Source organism: Chlamydomonas reinhardtii, chromosome 17 (genome assembly GCF_000002595.2).
Source record: "Chlamydomonas reinhardtii strain CC-503 cw92 mt+ chromosome 17, whole genome shotgun sequence".
Taxonomy (NCBI): Eukaryota; Viridiplantae; Chlorophyta; class Chlorophyceae; order Chlamydomonadales; family Chlamydomonadaceae; genus Chlamydomonas; species Chlamydomonas reinhardtii.
In genome coordinates this window covers 4,861,274-4,875,041 of record NC_057020.1, presented here as the reverse complement: position 1 = coordinate 4,875,041, position 13,768 = coordinate 4,861,274, and the positions used below count along the sequence as shown (strand labels likewise).

At 66.3% G+C, this 13,768-nt stretch overlaps 1 protein-coding gene across 1 annotated transcript; it reads right to left on the bottom strand.

Annotated features, from left to right (window-relative positions):
* Positions 1-337: 337 nt before the first annotated feature.
* CHLRE_17g734250v5 (uncharacterized protein) lies at positions 338-12,239 on the bottom strand. Its single transcript, XM_043072498.1, has 26 exons — positions 11,947-12,239; positions 11,757-11,884; positions 11,469-11,670; positions 11,068-11,349; positions 10,507-10,611; positions 10,047-10,174; positions 9,316-9,591; positions 8,813-9,083; positions 8,456-8,587; positions 7,916-8,200; positions 7,087-7,693; positions 6,835-6,893; positions 6,253-6,541; positions 5,753-5,813; positions 5,334-5,454; positions 4,758-5,133; positions 4,442-4,546; positions 3,994-4,094; positions 3,670-3,744; positions 3,172-3,244; positions 2,861-2,961; positions 2,417-2,586; positions 2,080-2,114; positions 1,702-1,734; positions 1,408-1,546; positions 338-1,214 (listed from the first exon to the last, which is right to left on the bottom strand). The coding sequence occupies exons 1-26, from the start codon at positions 12,100-12,102 to the stop codon at positions 1,016-1,018; spliced, it is 4,509 nt and encodes a 1,502-aa protein (XP_042914957.1). The 5' UTR covers positions 12,103-12,239; the 3' UTR covers positions 338-1,015.
* Positions 12,240-13,768: the final 1,529 nt, after the last annotated feature.

The following is a 13,768-nucleotide window of genomic DNA, read 5'->3' as shown; positions in this document are numbered from 1 at the left end:
GCTGACGCCCATACCCCAGCAGACGGCATACAATTTGCAGCGGCAAAGCAGAAGTGCATGGCTGGTCGAACGCCGGAGTTACTGTACCGACAAGTTAGCAGGGGTATGGTTGCACGGAGTGGTCCGTGCTGGTGCCTGCAGCCCACCACAATCCCCACTGTCATCCAGTGCCCTGCGGGCCCTCCTCTGAAGAGCAAAGCAGTTGACAGTCCCCACAGGCGTTCTATCGCCGCTTCAGCCGCTCGCTCCTCGGCTCCTGGCTGCGAGCTGCTGGCGGTCCTGCTGTCGACCTTGCCCTGCCCGCTGGAACGCCTGTGTGTATACCAGCATGCCGCCCAAGGATTCGCCTTCATGCATTTCATCTGTGATCTGCACATGCGTGGCCTAGTCAGTTGCGTGTTTGCCATCTCAACAATGCTGCCGCAGTGCCTGGCTCAGCTACCGTATATTAGGAACCGGAACCGGCGCACTGCTGTGTCAACCCCGACGGCCCACGCGCACGGCGGCCATCGCCCCTTGTGGAAGCAGCGTACCTCAGCAGCTAGATACCCCCCGCCCCAGTCCAGTCCAGAGTAGCCATGTCCTCTCAACATCATGATTTGAAGAATGTTCCAATGCAACCCCCTCCTGGCCAGTGAACACTGCAGAGCAATGCGCAGGGCAGCACGACTAGCACGACAGGATGCTCACGCCTGCTGCAAAGCAAACGGCAGCCGCCAGCCCGCCGCTGTTGCACTCAAGCTACGGCCCCAGCAGCACCACCTGTGTGTGCGCCCACCGCAACCTCCGGGAACAGAACCATTTGCATTCACACTAGCTTTCATTTCTCTGAACCATGCAAGCCAGACACCAGCCAGCAAACGCCCGAGTCACAGTGTCCTCGCCCGCGTCATGCCATGCTCCGATGCCTTCCCACACCTCCTTCCACGCCTTCTGCACCCTCCGCGTCCTGTCCTGCCGTGTTGTGTAATGTCACGTCACGTCACATGCCACGTCACTCGCCGCTGCTGAGCTGCTAAGCCGCCCGCGGCTGCTGCTGCGGCACATGCTGCTGCGGCACTCCCACTCCCACTCCCACTCCCACCCCCACCGCCTGCTGCTGCTGCCGCGACTCGGACTGCAGCGCCCGCAGCTGGCTCTTGATCTGAGTCACCACGAACTGCGCAGTGGGGCGCCGGTGCGGCTCGGGCGCCCAGCACGCCTGAGCCAGAGCCCTGCGCGCGCGTGAGAGGCGGGATAGTGGCGGTGTGGTGTGAAGGGTGGCGGCATGAGTGGTCCGGCGGCGGGCGGCGCGTGCTTGTGTGTGGAGTGCTGCTTGAGGAGTGCTGTTTTGGACAGGTGGCTCACATCTCCACTCAACCCAACCACCTACCCACCTCCACCCAACCCCTCACCACCCACTCTCACCTGTATGCTGACGGCACCTCTGCCGTGAAGGCCGGCCGCAGCCCCTTGCGCACCGCGGCGCCGATGTGCTCCGGCGCCAGCTCCTTGTAGGGCCGGTAGCCGCGGCCGCTGGCGATCTCCCACATCACAATCCCCAGCGCTGTGGGATGTTGGGATGTGCGTAAGCGAGATAAAGAGGAAGCATGCGTTCAGGGTGCGTTCGGAGGGGTTAGGGGCAGCGGCGGTACGGCAGGGCACGGACAGGACAAGCAGCAGCGCCGCCTTGCTACCCCACTAGATCCCGGCAGGGCTCACCAAATATGTCACTGGAGGCGTCCACCCGCGAGTCTGTGTGGGGTGGGTGAGGGTGTGGGAAAGCGTGCGCGTGAGTAGGTGTGTGTGGCATCTGGGAGGTGAGTGCCCTTGTGAAACACCTCAGGCAGCCGCAGCCGCGTCAGTCGTGAGTACTGTCCTCATCATCCCGCCGTTTCAGCCTTGCGCCAAGTCAGCCAGCCTGACAACGCCCGCCCGCCACCCGCCGCCCTGGCCGGTCCGTCCAATCTCGCTAAACATGGTACAGGCGCACCACTAGGAGCCAGGAGGCACGCGCTAGGCGCCCGCTGCTATCTAGGCGCACAACACACTAGGCCAGCACGCGGTCTGGTGCCCTGACTGCTCAATGCCCGTACTCACTGTTGTCCATGCTCTCGGGGCTCATGTGCGTGATGCTGCCGGGGCGCGTACATGTTTCAGGGACACAGGGGTTGGGTTAACGTTGAACCAATCCCCGGGGGTTGGGTGTGGGGATGTGTAAGTGTGGCGGCATTGTGGCGTAGAGCCTAGCGTGCAGCGCAACCAGTGAGCGGCAAGTGAACAATTAGGAAGACACGCAGCAGTGAGCGGGGCGACGTGAGCAAGGTGCGACAGCGGAGGGCAGCAGGGACAGCCCGAAACACCGCATTACATGCGCATGTGTACGGTATGTACGTTTGATGTGCTGATGAGACGGAAGACGCGCGCGAGGACTCACGTGCCCCACGACTGCTCCTGCACCGTGTACCAGCAGCCCTGCCCGCCGCCGCCGCCACCTCCTCCTGCCGCCGCCGCCTCGCCATCCTTTACCCCCACAGCGCCGCCGCCGCCGCCACCCGGCATCATCAGCTCGGGCCCGGCCGGCCCCACCTCCTCCGGCGGCTGGTACTGCGGAGGGGCAAGAGGGGGGTTGCAAAGATGGTTGGGTAAGCGGTACAGTATGCACTGAAGACTGCAGACGAAGTCGTTACCGAATGTGGGGACGGGAAAGGAAGATCAGGGGGGCAACCAGGCACGTCACCAGTTACAGTTACGTCCGAGGCTACGTCACACACCCATTTTCCACACCACCACCACACCCAGTCCCCCATTGGGTTTGGTTTAGTTTGGGCTGGTATCAACCCCCCCCCCTTCACTCCCCCTCCTCCCACTCCCACCCCACCTGGTCCAGCACGATGGCCGACCCAAAGTCCGCCAGCTTGCAGGTCCAGCCGCGCGGGTCGGTGGGGCTGGCCTTGAGAAGGATGTTGGCGGACTTGATGTCTGCAGCGGAGGGGGGCCGTTGTGGTTAGGGCGTGTTGGGGTTGCAGGTACCAGCCCAAGCAAAACCGGGGTTGAAGCCGCAAGCTTACGAGGATGCAGGGGCAGGGGGTAGCCATGCAGTCCACTTGCAGTGAGGACACCACACCGGCATAGTGGCATACGAACGTACACCCCCAACCCCCTCCACCAAGTCCACCCCCTTTCCCCCACCTCTGTGCAGCAGTCGGCGTGTGTGCAGGTACCTCAGTGCGGACGCCACCTCCAGCACCGTGAGGTAGATGCCCTGTGGGGCGGGAGGGACAAGGTGGAGGAGGGGGGTTGGCGGGTGGTGTGGTGAGGAGGAGGAAGGTGGGAGAGGGTGTGTGGGTGCGAGTGGGCGCCAGGTGTCTTATGCGTTCGCATCGGTGTGTATGTGTTCGGAGTTGAGGAACTGGAGCCGCCCGCCGCGGCCGCTGCTCATCACGCGGTGCTGGTCCATTTCCGGTAACTCCCTTTCCTCCCCCCCCCCGGGATTGGTTCAACGTTACCCCCCCCTTAGTTTTTAGCGTTAGGAAACACGGGGGAGCCAGCAGCCTGCCGCTGGCGAAACAACGGTATGGAATGCGTCGCGTGTGCCCGCTGTACCTCTGGACGTCGGCACTTCACTTCATATTTGATACACACCATCCCATGGATGGCTACCCCCCCCCCCCCGCCCTCCCGCCTCACCACCATGTCCAGCACGCGGGTGCCTCGGGACCGGGCGCCCGCCGCCGCCGCGTCCACCACCTCGGGCTGGGCCACCTGCAGTACCGTAACAAGTGGTGGCGGTGGTGGGAGGGTGTGGGAGTGGCAGTTGCGAGTGGTGGTGTGGGAGTGCCGGTATGGGAATGCGCGGTGCAGCGGGGCAGTGGGTGGTGCGGCAGCGGTGCGCGGGTGGCGGCAGGCAGTAGGTGTTGAGGTGGGGTGGTCAAATTCAATTCAATTCAACCGAGCCCCTGAACCGGACCCAAAGCCAGCCCTCCGAGCGCGGGGGCGGGCGGCGCTCCCCACCTGCAGCACGCGTGGGAAGCTGCGCTCCTCCAGCTTGGAGGCCAGGCTGCCGCTGTCGCACAGCTCCATGCACAGCGCCACAAACACGGGCTTGGAGGCGCCTGATGGGGGAGGAGGCGTCAGGGGTGGAGGGGGTCAGGGGTAACGTGGAGGAGGTGGGTGCTGGGGTGGGGCGCGCCCTTATCGTCTGATGCACGCACCCGCTTCCCCCTCCCTCCCCCTGTTTCCACTGTACCTGGTGGACAGCTGCCCCCCTCTCCCCTTGAAGCCCCTTCCCATTTCCCCCCATCCTCCCGAGCCTGTGCAACACTCGCCTGTTCAACATCGCCTTCGCCTCACCTAGTATGCACGGAAGCCCCCCCTCCCTCCCCATTCAGCCCCTCTCCGCCCCTCCCCCTGTTTCCTTACGGGATTGGTTCAGAGTTAACCCCCTCCCCCTCCTCCTCACCCGGCTTGTCTGCCGCCGCCGCGCTGAGCACCATGTCCGCCGGCCCCTGCCGCCGCAGGGCATAGGCGATGGCGCCGCCCTCGCGCTTCAGCCGCTCCAGCACCACTGTGTGAGGCGGGAGAGGGGAATGGGGGGCATGCATAAGGGAGGCAGGCGTTTGGAGTGTATGTGAGGCGTGCGAGGAGGAAGCGATGCCGGACGTGTGACCAAAAGCACCAGCGGCATCGCGCAGCCGCAGCGGGCTCGCGGGACCGCCAAGCAAACCCCGCCTCCCACCCTCCCTCCTCCCCACCGTACACCAACCGTCCACGCTCACCGTTGTCGTACACCGCATACACCTGCACAATGTTGACGTGGCTGATGCTCCGCATCACCGCCAGCTCCATGGCGTTGCGCAGCATGTCCCGCTGCGCCTGGTGCAGCTTGGAGCTGGAGGCCGCGCCGCCGTCAGCCTTCTTCGCCTCGCCGCCGCTAGCCGCCGGCGGCTTGGGCGCGGCGGCGGCGGCGGCGGCTGCCGCAGGCGCCGCCAGCGCGGCGCCGTTGCCGGCGGCTGCGCCCGCCCCTGGCCCTCCTCCCGCCGCCGCTGCTCCGGCTCCTGCCTTGGCGGCTGCTGCCGCCGCCCCCGCCTGCCCCCCCGGCGTGAGCAGCAGCAGCTGGTCCACCTCGGGCATCTGGATGATCTTGACGGCCACCTGTGGAAGGGCAGCGGTGTGGTTTGTTTTGGCAGAGCAGTAATGCTTGGAGGTGTTTGTTTGGGAGTTGCTACCATGTGAAAGAGAAGCTTCCTCCCGCCCAATCGTCGACGCCTCCCTCCCTCCCTCCCTCCCTCCCTGGCTCCCTCCCCTCTCCCCCTCTCCCTCCCCCTCCCCCCCTTCCCGCCCTCCTGGCGCACCGGCACAGTCCCCAGCATGCCGCACAGCACCACGCCGCTGCCGCCGTCGCCCAGCACGCCGCTCAGACGCAGGTCGTCCAGCTCCAGGTCCAGGCTGCCGCGCCGCGCCGAGGCCAGCGCGCTGTTGGGTGCGGGAGAGGGGTTGCGAGGATGTTTGGAAAAGCGGTACGGGAGGGGAGGGAATGAGGTAAGGTTGTATGCACGAGCCATACTGGGGAGGGAAGCTTGTTTGACCCATTCTCAAGCAACTTGTGCGGACCAGAGTCCTGGAGCTAAGGACGACTTGAGGGAAGAGCCGCGCCCCCCTGTCTCCTTGCAGCGCGACTGTTTCCCTACGGGATTGGTTCAAAGTTCACCCCATTTCCCTACTCCCCCCAGTCCCCACCACTCCCCACCAAATCCCACCACCGCCGCCCTACCCGTCGTAGGCGTCATCCGCCGACACACGCAGTGTGGACATGAGCGACTCCACCAGCAGGCCTACAGCGTGAGAGAGTGAGTGAGTGAGTGTGTTTAACAAGAACAAACGAAACAATTCACACTACATTTATGATTAGCGGGGGTGGGGTGGGGGAGGGTAGCCGTTCATGTGCAGGACGGAGTGATACCAGCCCAAACTGGGGGGTGGAGGAAGGGGAGAGGGGGCGCATCGAGCATCGTGCACATGCTTCATGCGCGGTGCGCTCGCTGCACCCCCCACAAACACGCGCCGCTCAGCACGAGCGCCCTCCCACATGTGGTGCCGACCGCGCGCCCATGCCCACCCCATCCAACCATCAACCCTGCCCGCCCCCCAGCCGGTCTCCATGGACGGCCGTTCCCCCCCGCATCCGCCGTGCGAGCTGACTGGGCCTTGGATAAGTCGGGTTTGTAACAAAATCACACCATCTCCCCCTCCCGCCTCCACCCCGGCACTCACCCATGTGGTTACGCATGCTGCTGGCGCCATCCGCCTCGCTCACCACCAGCACTGCCGCCGGCGCGCCCGCCTCTCCGCCTGCGCCTCCTCCCACCGCGCCCGCCCCCACCGCCCCCGCGCCCACGCCGCCCTCCAGGTCCGCCGCTGCTCCCTCCCCTCCCTCCTCCTCCTCCTCGTCCTCGCCCCGCGGGTCGCTGCTCAGCATCACATCCGCCTCGTCCACGGCGTTGGCGGCGGTGTCGGCGCCACCGCCCGGGTCGGTGGCGGTGGTGGTGCTGGCGGTGGCCTCCTGTTTATTTTGGGAAGGGCGGGTGCGGAGAAGGGGGGCAGCCATTCATGATTAGTTAAGGACGTGGTAGGGGGGCGGGGTTGGCGAGGGATGGGTTTTTAGGCCAGCATTCGAGACGATGGGACGTGGAGGAGTAGGGCAGGGGGTAGGGGCGAGCAGCGTGTGCTGGACGAGCCCCACACAGCAACCGCCACCCATGCTATGACCTACGGTGAAACGTGCAGATTCCGGCAATGCAGTACAACACAGCGCACGTTGACTTTGGCTCAGGGTTTGGCTCTACACTTCCGCACCTGCATCAGCGACAGCACCGCTGTGCCGTTGATGGCGGGGACCACCACGCCCGGCCGGCCTGCAGAGTAGCGGTGTGGTGCGGCATAGGCGATGAGGGAGAAGCGCAGCGAGGGTACGCGCGAACAAACTTTGCTTAGTGTAGCACGTCGGCAAGATGCATGTCCACTCGGTCTCGTCCAGCGTGCCGTCCCTCCATACCCTAATCCTCCCAAACACGTGCAACCCCGGCCGCCGCTGCTGCCCGCACGCACCTGAGCCGTCCAGCGGGATCACCCGCCCCGACGCGCCATTGGCAGCCGCCGCCGCAGCAGCCCCCTGCAGCAGCGGCCGCAGCCCAATGCTCTTGTCCCCCTGCTGCCCCGGCCGCACCACCCCTATGGACCTGTCCCCCGCCGGCACCACAGGCGGCCGAGCGCCGATGCTCTTGTCCCCGGGCGAAACCACGTGCACGCCCGGCCGCACGCCGATCGACTTGTCCCCTCCGCCACCACCGCCCGCAGCCGGCTTACACCCCGCATCCGTGAACGCGGCGAGTAGGTTTGCGCTAGCCAGCGGCGGCAGGCGCCTGCTGCCCCCGGGACCCACACTCCCTATACTCGGCTCCAACGCAACCCCGGCAGCGGCGCCGCCACCGCCCGCTTTGGCGGCGGCGGCCGCCGCCGCCCCGCGGCCGCCGTGCGTTCCATCGCCCACCAGCTGCGACTGCTGGCGGCTGAGGCCGCCTCCTGCTGCTGCTGCTGCGGAGGCGGGCGGTGCGGAGGGCACGACTGCGTAGGAGCCGGGCACTCCGGCGCACAGGGTGTGGAACTCGGCGGCCAGCTCGGTGGCTACCTTGCGCCGCACCAGCCGGGCCAGCATCTGAAGAGGGGGCGGCAGGGGGTGGAAGACACAAAGAGGGGGCGGGAGGGGTTTGAAGATACAAAGAGGGGGCGGGAGGGGGTGTAAACACAAAGAGGGGGCGGGAAGGGAGAAGGAGCCGGAGGGGTAGCAGGTAAACACAGGGCATACACGGTCCACGCCGGAGGCGAACTCAAGAGCACATTGGGTCCATGCCCCCAAACACAAACGCCACACACGCACCACGGAAAGCAGCTGCCGGCAGCTGGCATGTGTGCTTGTCACCAGCAGCGGCGGCAGGCGGGTGGGGAAGGCCAGGTACAGAGCTAGGATGGAGCCAGGCGGGGACGGAGCCGTGCCGCCCGTGCCGCCGCCTGCACTGGTGGCGCTTGTGGGGCTGTTGGGCCCCTCGCCGCCGCCGCCTGCTGCTGCTGATGCTGCTGCTGCTGCTGCTGCCCCTGTTCCTGCTGTGGCGCCTCCGCCGGTGCCGCTGGGGTGCCCCACGTCCAGGCCTAGCACCACCAGGGACTGCGGGGTGCAGGTACGCCAAAGGGTGGGGTGGGGGTTGGCAACAACCCGCGTACACCTGGGGCCCGGAGGCCCTACGAGCCATGGGGCTCGGAGACCGCCGCATGACGCCCGTGCGCCCGCTGGCCAGCACCCCCACCGTCATCCCCTCCCCTCCAAACCCTGGGTCCCCCACGCGCCCCCCCCCTTTCCCTCACCGCAAGATGGTCTACCGTAAACCACTTCCTTAACTAGTCATGAATGTAACCCCCTCACCTGCATGCTGATGCGCCCCGTGGACCTCTCGCTGGCGAACATGTTGGAGTCGGAGGCGTCAGTGGTCAGGTCCGCGCCGCGCACGCCGCCCGCCATCAGCATACACACGTCCCGGCTGGGCTGGTGCACGTCCTGAGGGGGTGGGGGGGCGGAGGGGTGAGGGGCGGAGGGGGTTGTAGATACCAGCCCAAACTAAACCGAATATGGGGGATTGAGGGGTTGGGGTTGGGGGTTGGGGTATGTTATCAGCATTCCCAGTGAGAACTCTTGACGCAGTCCACGGCCCCCATCGTCCCATCACTAGGAATGCAGTTGGCTGCCCAGCCCCCCCCCCCCCCCCCCCGCCCACACACACACCTGCACGTGCCGCGCGCAGTCCGCCACCGCCACGCCCGAGTACACGCCATCCGGACCAATGCCACCGCCAGGTCCTGGTACCCCGCCGCCGCCACCGCCCTCGGCGCCGCCGCCCGCGCCGCCGCCTGCCGCGGCTGCGGCCGCCGCCGCCGCCGCCGCCGCCACCACCATGCGCTGCAACAGCGTGTGTGACATCTGGAAGCCCTTTGCTCGGAGGGAGGGAAGCACCATGGCGGCTGCTGCTGCTGGGGTGCCGGCGCCCCCGGCATTGCTTGAATTGAGAGGGCAGGAGGGAAGCGAATGATGGCAGCGTGAGGCAGGTAAGGTCCGCTGGCGACACGCGCCGAATGGTGCCCGCAGGAATACCCCAAACCGCCCCAGGCATCTGACAACCCCCGATACAGCAGCACCAGCCCCACCAATCCAAACGACCGCCATGGCACCGACCCCGCCCCGATTCCCCCAATCCCCATCCCGCCCCACCCCAATACACACACACGCACCTCTGAAACCCAGCCAGCCGTGCCGCCATGGACGTAGCGCCACCCGCCATGCCGCCGCCCATCCCGCCTCCCCCCGCTCCTCCTCCTCCCATCCCCGCAGTCAGAAACGCCCCCATGCCGCCCGCCGCAGGCGACCCCAGCCCCGGTGCCCCCATGGGTCCCAGGCTAGCTGTGAGGCCGCCGCCGCCGCCTCCCGGCTTGCCCACCAGAGCCCCCCAGCGCGCGGCGCCGCCGGGGCCCACCGAGCCCCAGCCGGCAGCACCCATGGGCTGCGGCCTGTGGCGGGGGAGCGGAGGGGAGGTGGAGGGCGAGAAGCGGGGGAGGTATCGGAAACAGCGCAAAAGCCAGACAAGGGATGGGCAAGGCGAGGGGCGTCGGGCGTCAGGCGGGGACGCGGCGATGCGTTTGCTCATGGTACACGCCATTGCCGCACGTTCGGACGAACATGCCCAGCCGCTTCTCGCCCCCACCTTCCCAAAACCGCCCAGCCGCTTCACATCCCGCGTCCCCCTCCCTCTCCCCCTCGTTCCCCGCGCCTGCGCCGCGGGCCAGCATAAACCTCCCTCCCCGAACCTCCGACTCCCATTCCTCCACCCTCACCCAACCTGTGGTCCAGCATCAACGCCCCCGCCGCCCCCGCCCCCCCTACGCACGCACACACGCACACACGCACACGCCTCTTTCCCCTTGTCACCCCCTCCCCACTTCCCATTCCTCCGCCCTACCCCGACCTGTGGTCCAGCATGAACGCCACCGCCGCCCGCGGCTCCGGCACCACCGCGGCGTGCGCCACCGCGTCCAGGAAGAAGCGGCGGCGCAGGTGCTGAGTCATCACCTCACACAGCTCGCCCACCAGCGACTGAGGTCAGGGGGGGAGGTGAGGGAGGAGGGAAGGAGAGCCCCAGGTGTGATACGGCGGCGTGGTGAAACGGCGCAGGGAAGGGTGACGGTTGAGGGATGGGTACAAGGGTGAGGGAGGATTGGTGTGTGTGGGCCGGGTGGTGGCTGGTGCGCCGCCCTGACAGCCACGCCCCGTCCCGCTGCCCGGCGCGTTCCTACAACCCTACTTCCGCCCCTTCCCCCATCACTCATACCGTCTTTCATGGACGTCTTACCCTTACTTCCCCAACCCCCAGGTTTGGTTTGCTTTAGTTTGGGCTGGTATTCACAACCCCCTCCGTCACCCCCCACCTGTAGTGTGGCAGCCGCCGCCATCCGCCTCATTGCGCCGCTGAGCCAGGCGGCGTATTCGGGGTCCACCGCGCCCGCCAGGCACATGGCCACAGAGTTGCACAGCTGTGCGTGTGGAGAGGGCAGGGGTGGGAAGTGCGTGTGGGGAGAGGGCAGGGGGTGCGGGTTTGGGTAGTGCGCATGTGCGGACTGTCACACGCGGCAAGGTGGCCATGACACACGTCGCAGCATCAACGCATTGCACCAACGCACCGAAGCACCACCACCACGAACATAGGCCCTCCTCCCTAGCTCCTCAACAACCCCTCCCGCCTCCCATCACCACGTCCCACCACCCCACCGAGCCACGCACGCACGCACGCACGCACGCACGCACACCACCTGGGTCAGCCGCGGATCCCATCCCCAGCTCCCTCCTTCGTCCCTCCCTCCCAACCACCCCTTTCCTGCCCTCCCACAATATATTCTTCCCCTCCCACCGCCACCATCGCCTTCCTCCCCCCGCCCCGCCGCGCCCAACCCGCGCCGCCCTCCGCGCCCCTACCCCCAACCCCAACTCACGCTGCGCATGCTGGCAACATCCGCCAACAGCGGCAGCGCCGCCGCCGCGCCGCCACCACCGCCGCCGCCAACCGCGGGCGCATTGGCGGCGGCCGCACCGCCGGCGGCTATCCACAGCACGGCTAGCAGGCGGTCGCCGCTGCGCAGGGGGAGCGCCGCAAAGTGGGAGGAGCCGTAAGCAGCCCGGTCCGCTGCGACGTCGGCGGGGAGCAGGTGCAGGGCGTCTGCGTCCGCTTCGGCGTCCATGCCGGTGGTCGGGGGCACCTGCCGTAGCGCCGGGGTCTGCGGGGGTAAGGGGGGGGGACGGGGTCAGCGAGCAGCTGGGGGTTTGGCCCAGCGGCGGCACCGTAAAATATCAACTGAGGACGCCCGCTGACTAACGACCCGACTTCGCCGCGCACCTTGGCGCACACGGCCTGGTGTAGCAGCCCCTGCATGTCTGCTGCTGCCGCGGCGGGCGGTATGAGCACGCTGATGCGATGACCGGGCAGGTCGCAGGACTCCACAAGGCTCGTTGTTGGCCGCTGCGCCCAATCCACCGCCAGCAGCACCAGATTACCCGCAATTCCCGCGTCCACGTCGTCGGCCGCCCAGCCATAGAGCCTGAGGCCGAACGAAAGGCCGTTTGAGTCCCAACGTGACGCCTCGGTTGAACCGTGGTCGTTGCATATCCAAAATTCATGGCTCACCTCGCAACGTCTGCGTGCAAATGCCCGGCCACTTGCGCAGCTACATGCGCAAAGCGAGCCTCTGCACCCTCGGCTGGCACGCCCGGAAGAGCGGTATGCAGCTCATGGAGCAGAGAGTCATCAAGTGCCTGCAAGGGATGCCAAGTCATAAGTCGACAGGCTCCGAAACGCCATCGCCGAAAATGCACACCTTGCTTTCCACAGCGCTGACCGTCGCAGCCGGCTGCAATGGCTTTTCCTCGACCACATATTTAGCGCCGACTGTCGGCGGGGGAGGCTTCGGAACGGTGGCAGGCGGTTGTCGCTGGTCGTCTGGAGGCCCCAAGCAGCAGCTGAAGAGACCCATGACCCGTTCTAATGGGCGTTATCCTTGCTGTATCATCCTATGAATTTGCAGTGTTTTTGAGCCGGAAGTTCTGTCTCTGATAAAGATGGTTCCACTCTCTTTGCCACGAACCTCTGTTCAGGGACACCTTGCTGTAATGCTACTACTGACAACGAAGGGTATGTGAAACAATCGTGCAACGGCGGGTCATTCGACCGCGCCAAACGGTATGCACAGCTGGCTGCATTGGCGCCACGCGGTTGGGGAGTCGGCGGTCACTCGGCGGGCCACCGGCACGGGGACACTGGATGTCTCTGCATCGCCTTGTCAGAGTGTGCAGGGGTAATGGGCAACGGCCACCTACAGCACCTCTGCTAGCTTAAGTTTGCCCAGGGCAGCGTGCGGCACAGAACCATGGCGAGGAATTGGGGAGGACATCGACAAGTGTTCCCCGGTCACGGGAGAAGGGGCTGAGCCCCTCCACAGTGTGAGGCCGAACAACCTCATCGCCCGGACATAGCCGGGGTCGGTTTCCACAGGCACATAGCCAAACCAGGTGCCTAGCAATCGCGATGCCACAGCAGAGCCAACCATAGCCACCGCGGACCGCTACCTAGACACCGCCAGCCGGCTCCTCAGCCTGCGCGCTTGCGCCGCTTCTTGGGCGGCGCTGCGCTCTCCTCTTCCACGTGGCCTTTCCCGCCCTCTCCGCTACCAAGATGCGCGCACGCGCCCCCGTCGCTGCCACCGCCGCCGCTGCTGCCGCCGCCGCCGCCGCCGCCGCCGCCGCCGCCGCCGCCGCCGCCGCCACCGCTGCCACCGCCGCCGCCGCCGCCAGTCTGCAGCGATGCAGGTCGCTTGTGCCCCAGCAGCATCTCCACCAGCGCGTGGTTGCGGAGTTGACGTCACGTCCCTGCACCGTCGGGAGGGTAGAGTGAGTGAGTCCCACTGAGCCCATGACTGAGCCGTCACCCAGCCGGCGTTCGACCAGCCATGCACTTCTGCTCTGCCACTGCAAACTGTTTGCTGTCTGCTTACGGGTCTGGGCATCGGCTGCACCCTACGGGACCTCGCCAACCTGCCTTGAACCCTGTCCCATCACACACCCAGCCGTCACCCACTTAACCCCACTGAGCCCACGACTGAGCCCCACTGAGCCCCACTGAGTCCCACTGAGCCGTCACCCAGCCAGCCATCACCCACTGAGCCCATCTGAGCCGTCACCCAGCCACCCAGCCGTCACCCAGCCAGCCGCCTGCCCGCAAAGTGGACTCACCCACACCGTCCCGCAGTGATTGCACACTTGGACTTGGTGAGAACGTGAGCCCCCCCATGGTACGACTGCCTGCAGGCAGCGCTGCCCGTCGCCGAGTAAGCGCCGCCCGCACTTCGCACACACCTGGTCATCTTTATTAGGGGTGTGGGACTCAGCCCCACACCCCTGACGCAGGCAAAACTGGCTGGTTCAGTAGGACTTGGTACCTAGTTTGCGCGGTGGTCTTTTGCCTGGTGTAGTCCAGTATGACTTTCCTCTTAATTCTGTGCCGCGAGGTCCTAGGACATCGAAAAGACGGTGTTGGCGCAGCGTCCGTGGAGTTGATTAAGGTAGCATATGTGTTGTGCAAAAGAGCACACGACGCTCGCTGACTGAGAATTTGTCAGCGGGGTCGAGGATTTGCTGGGGCAC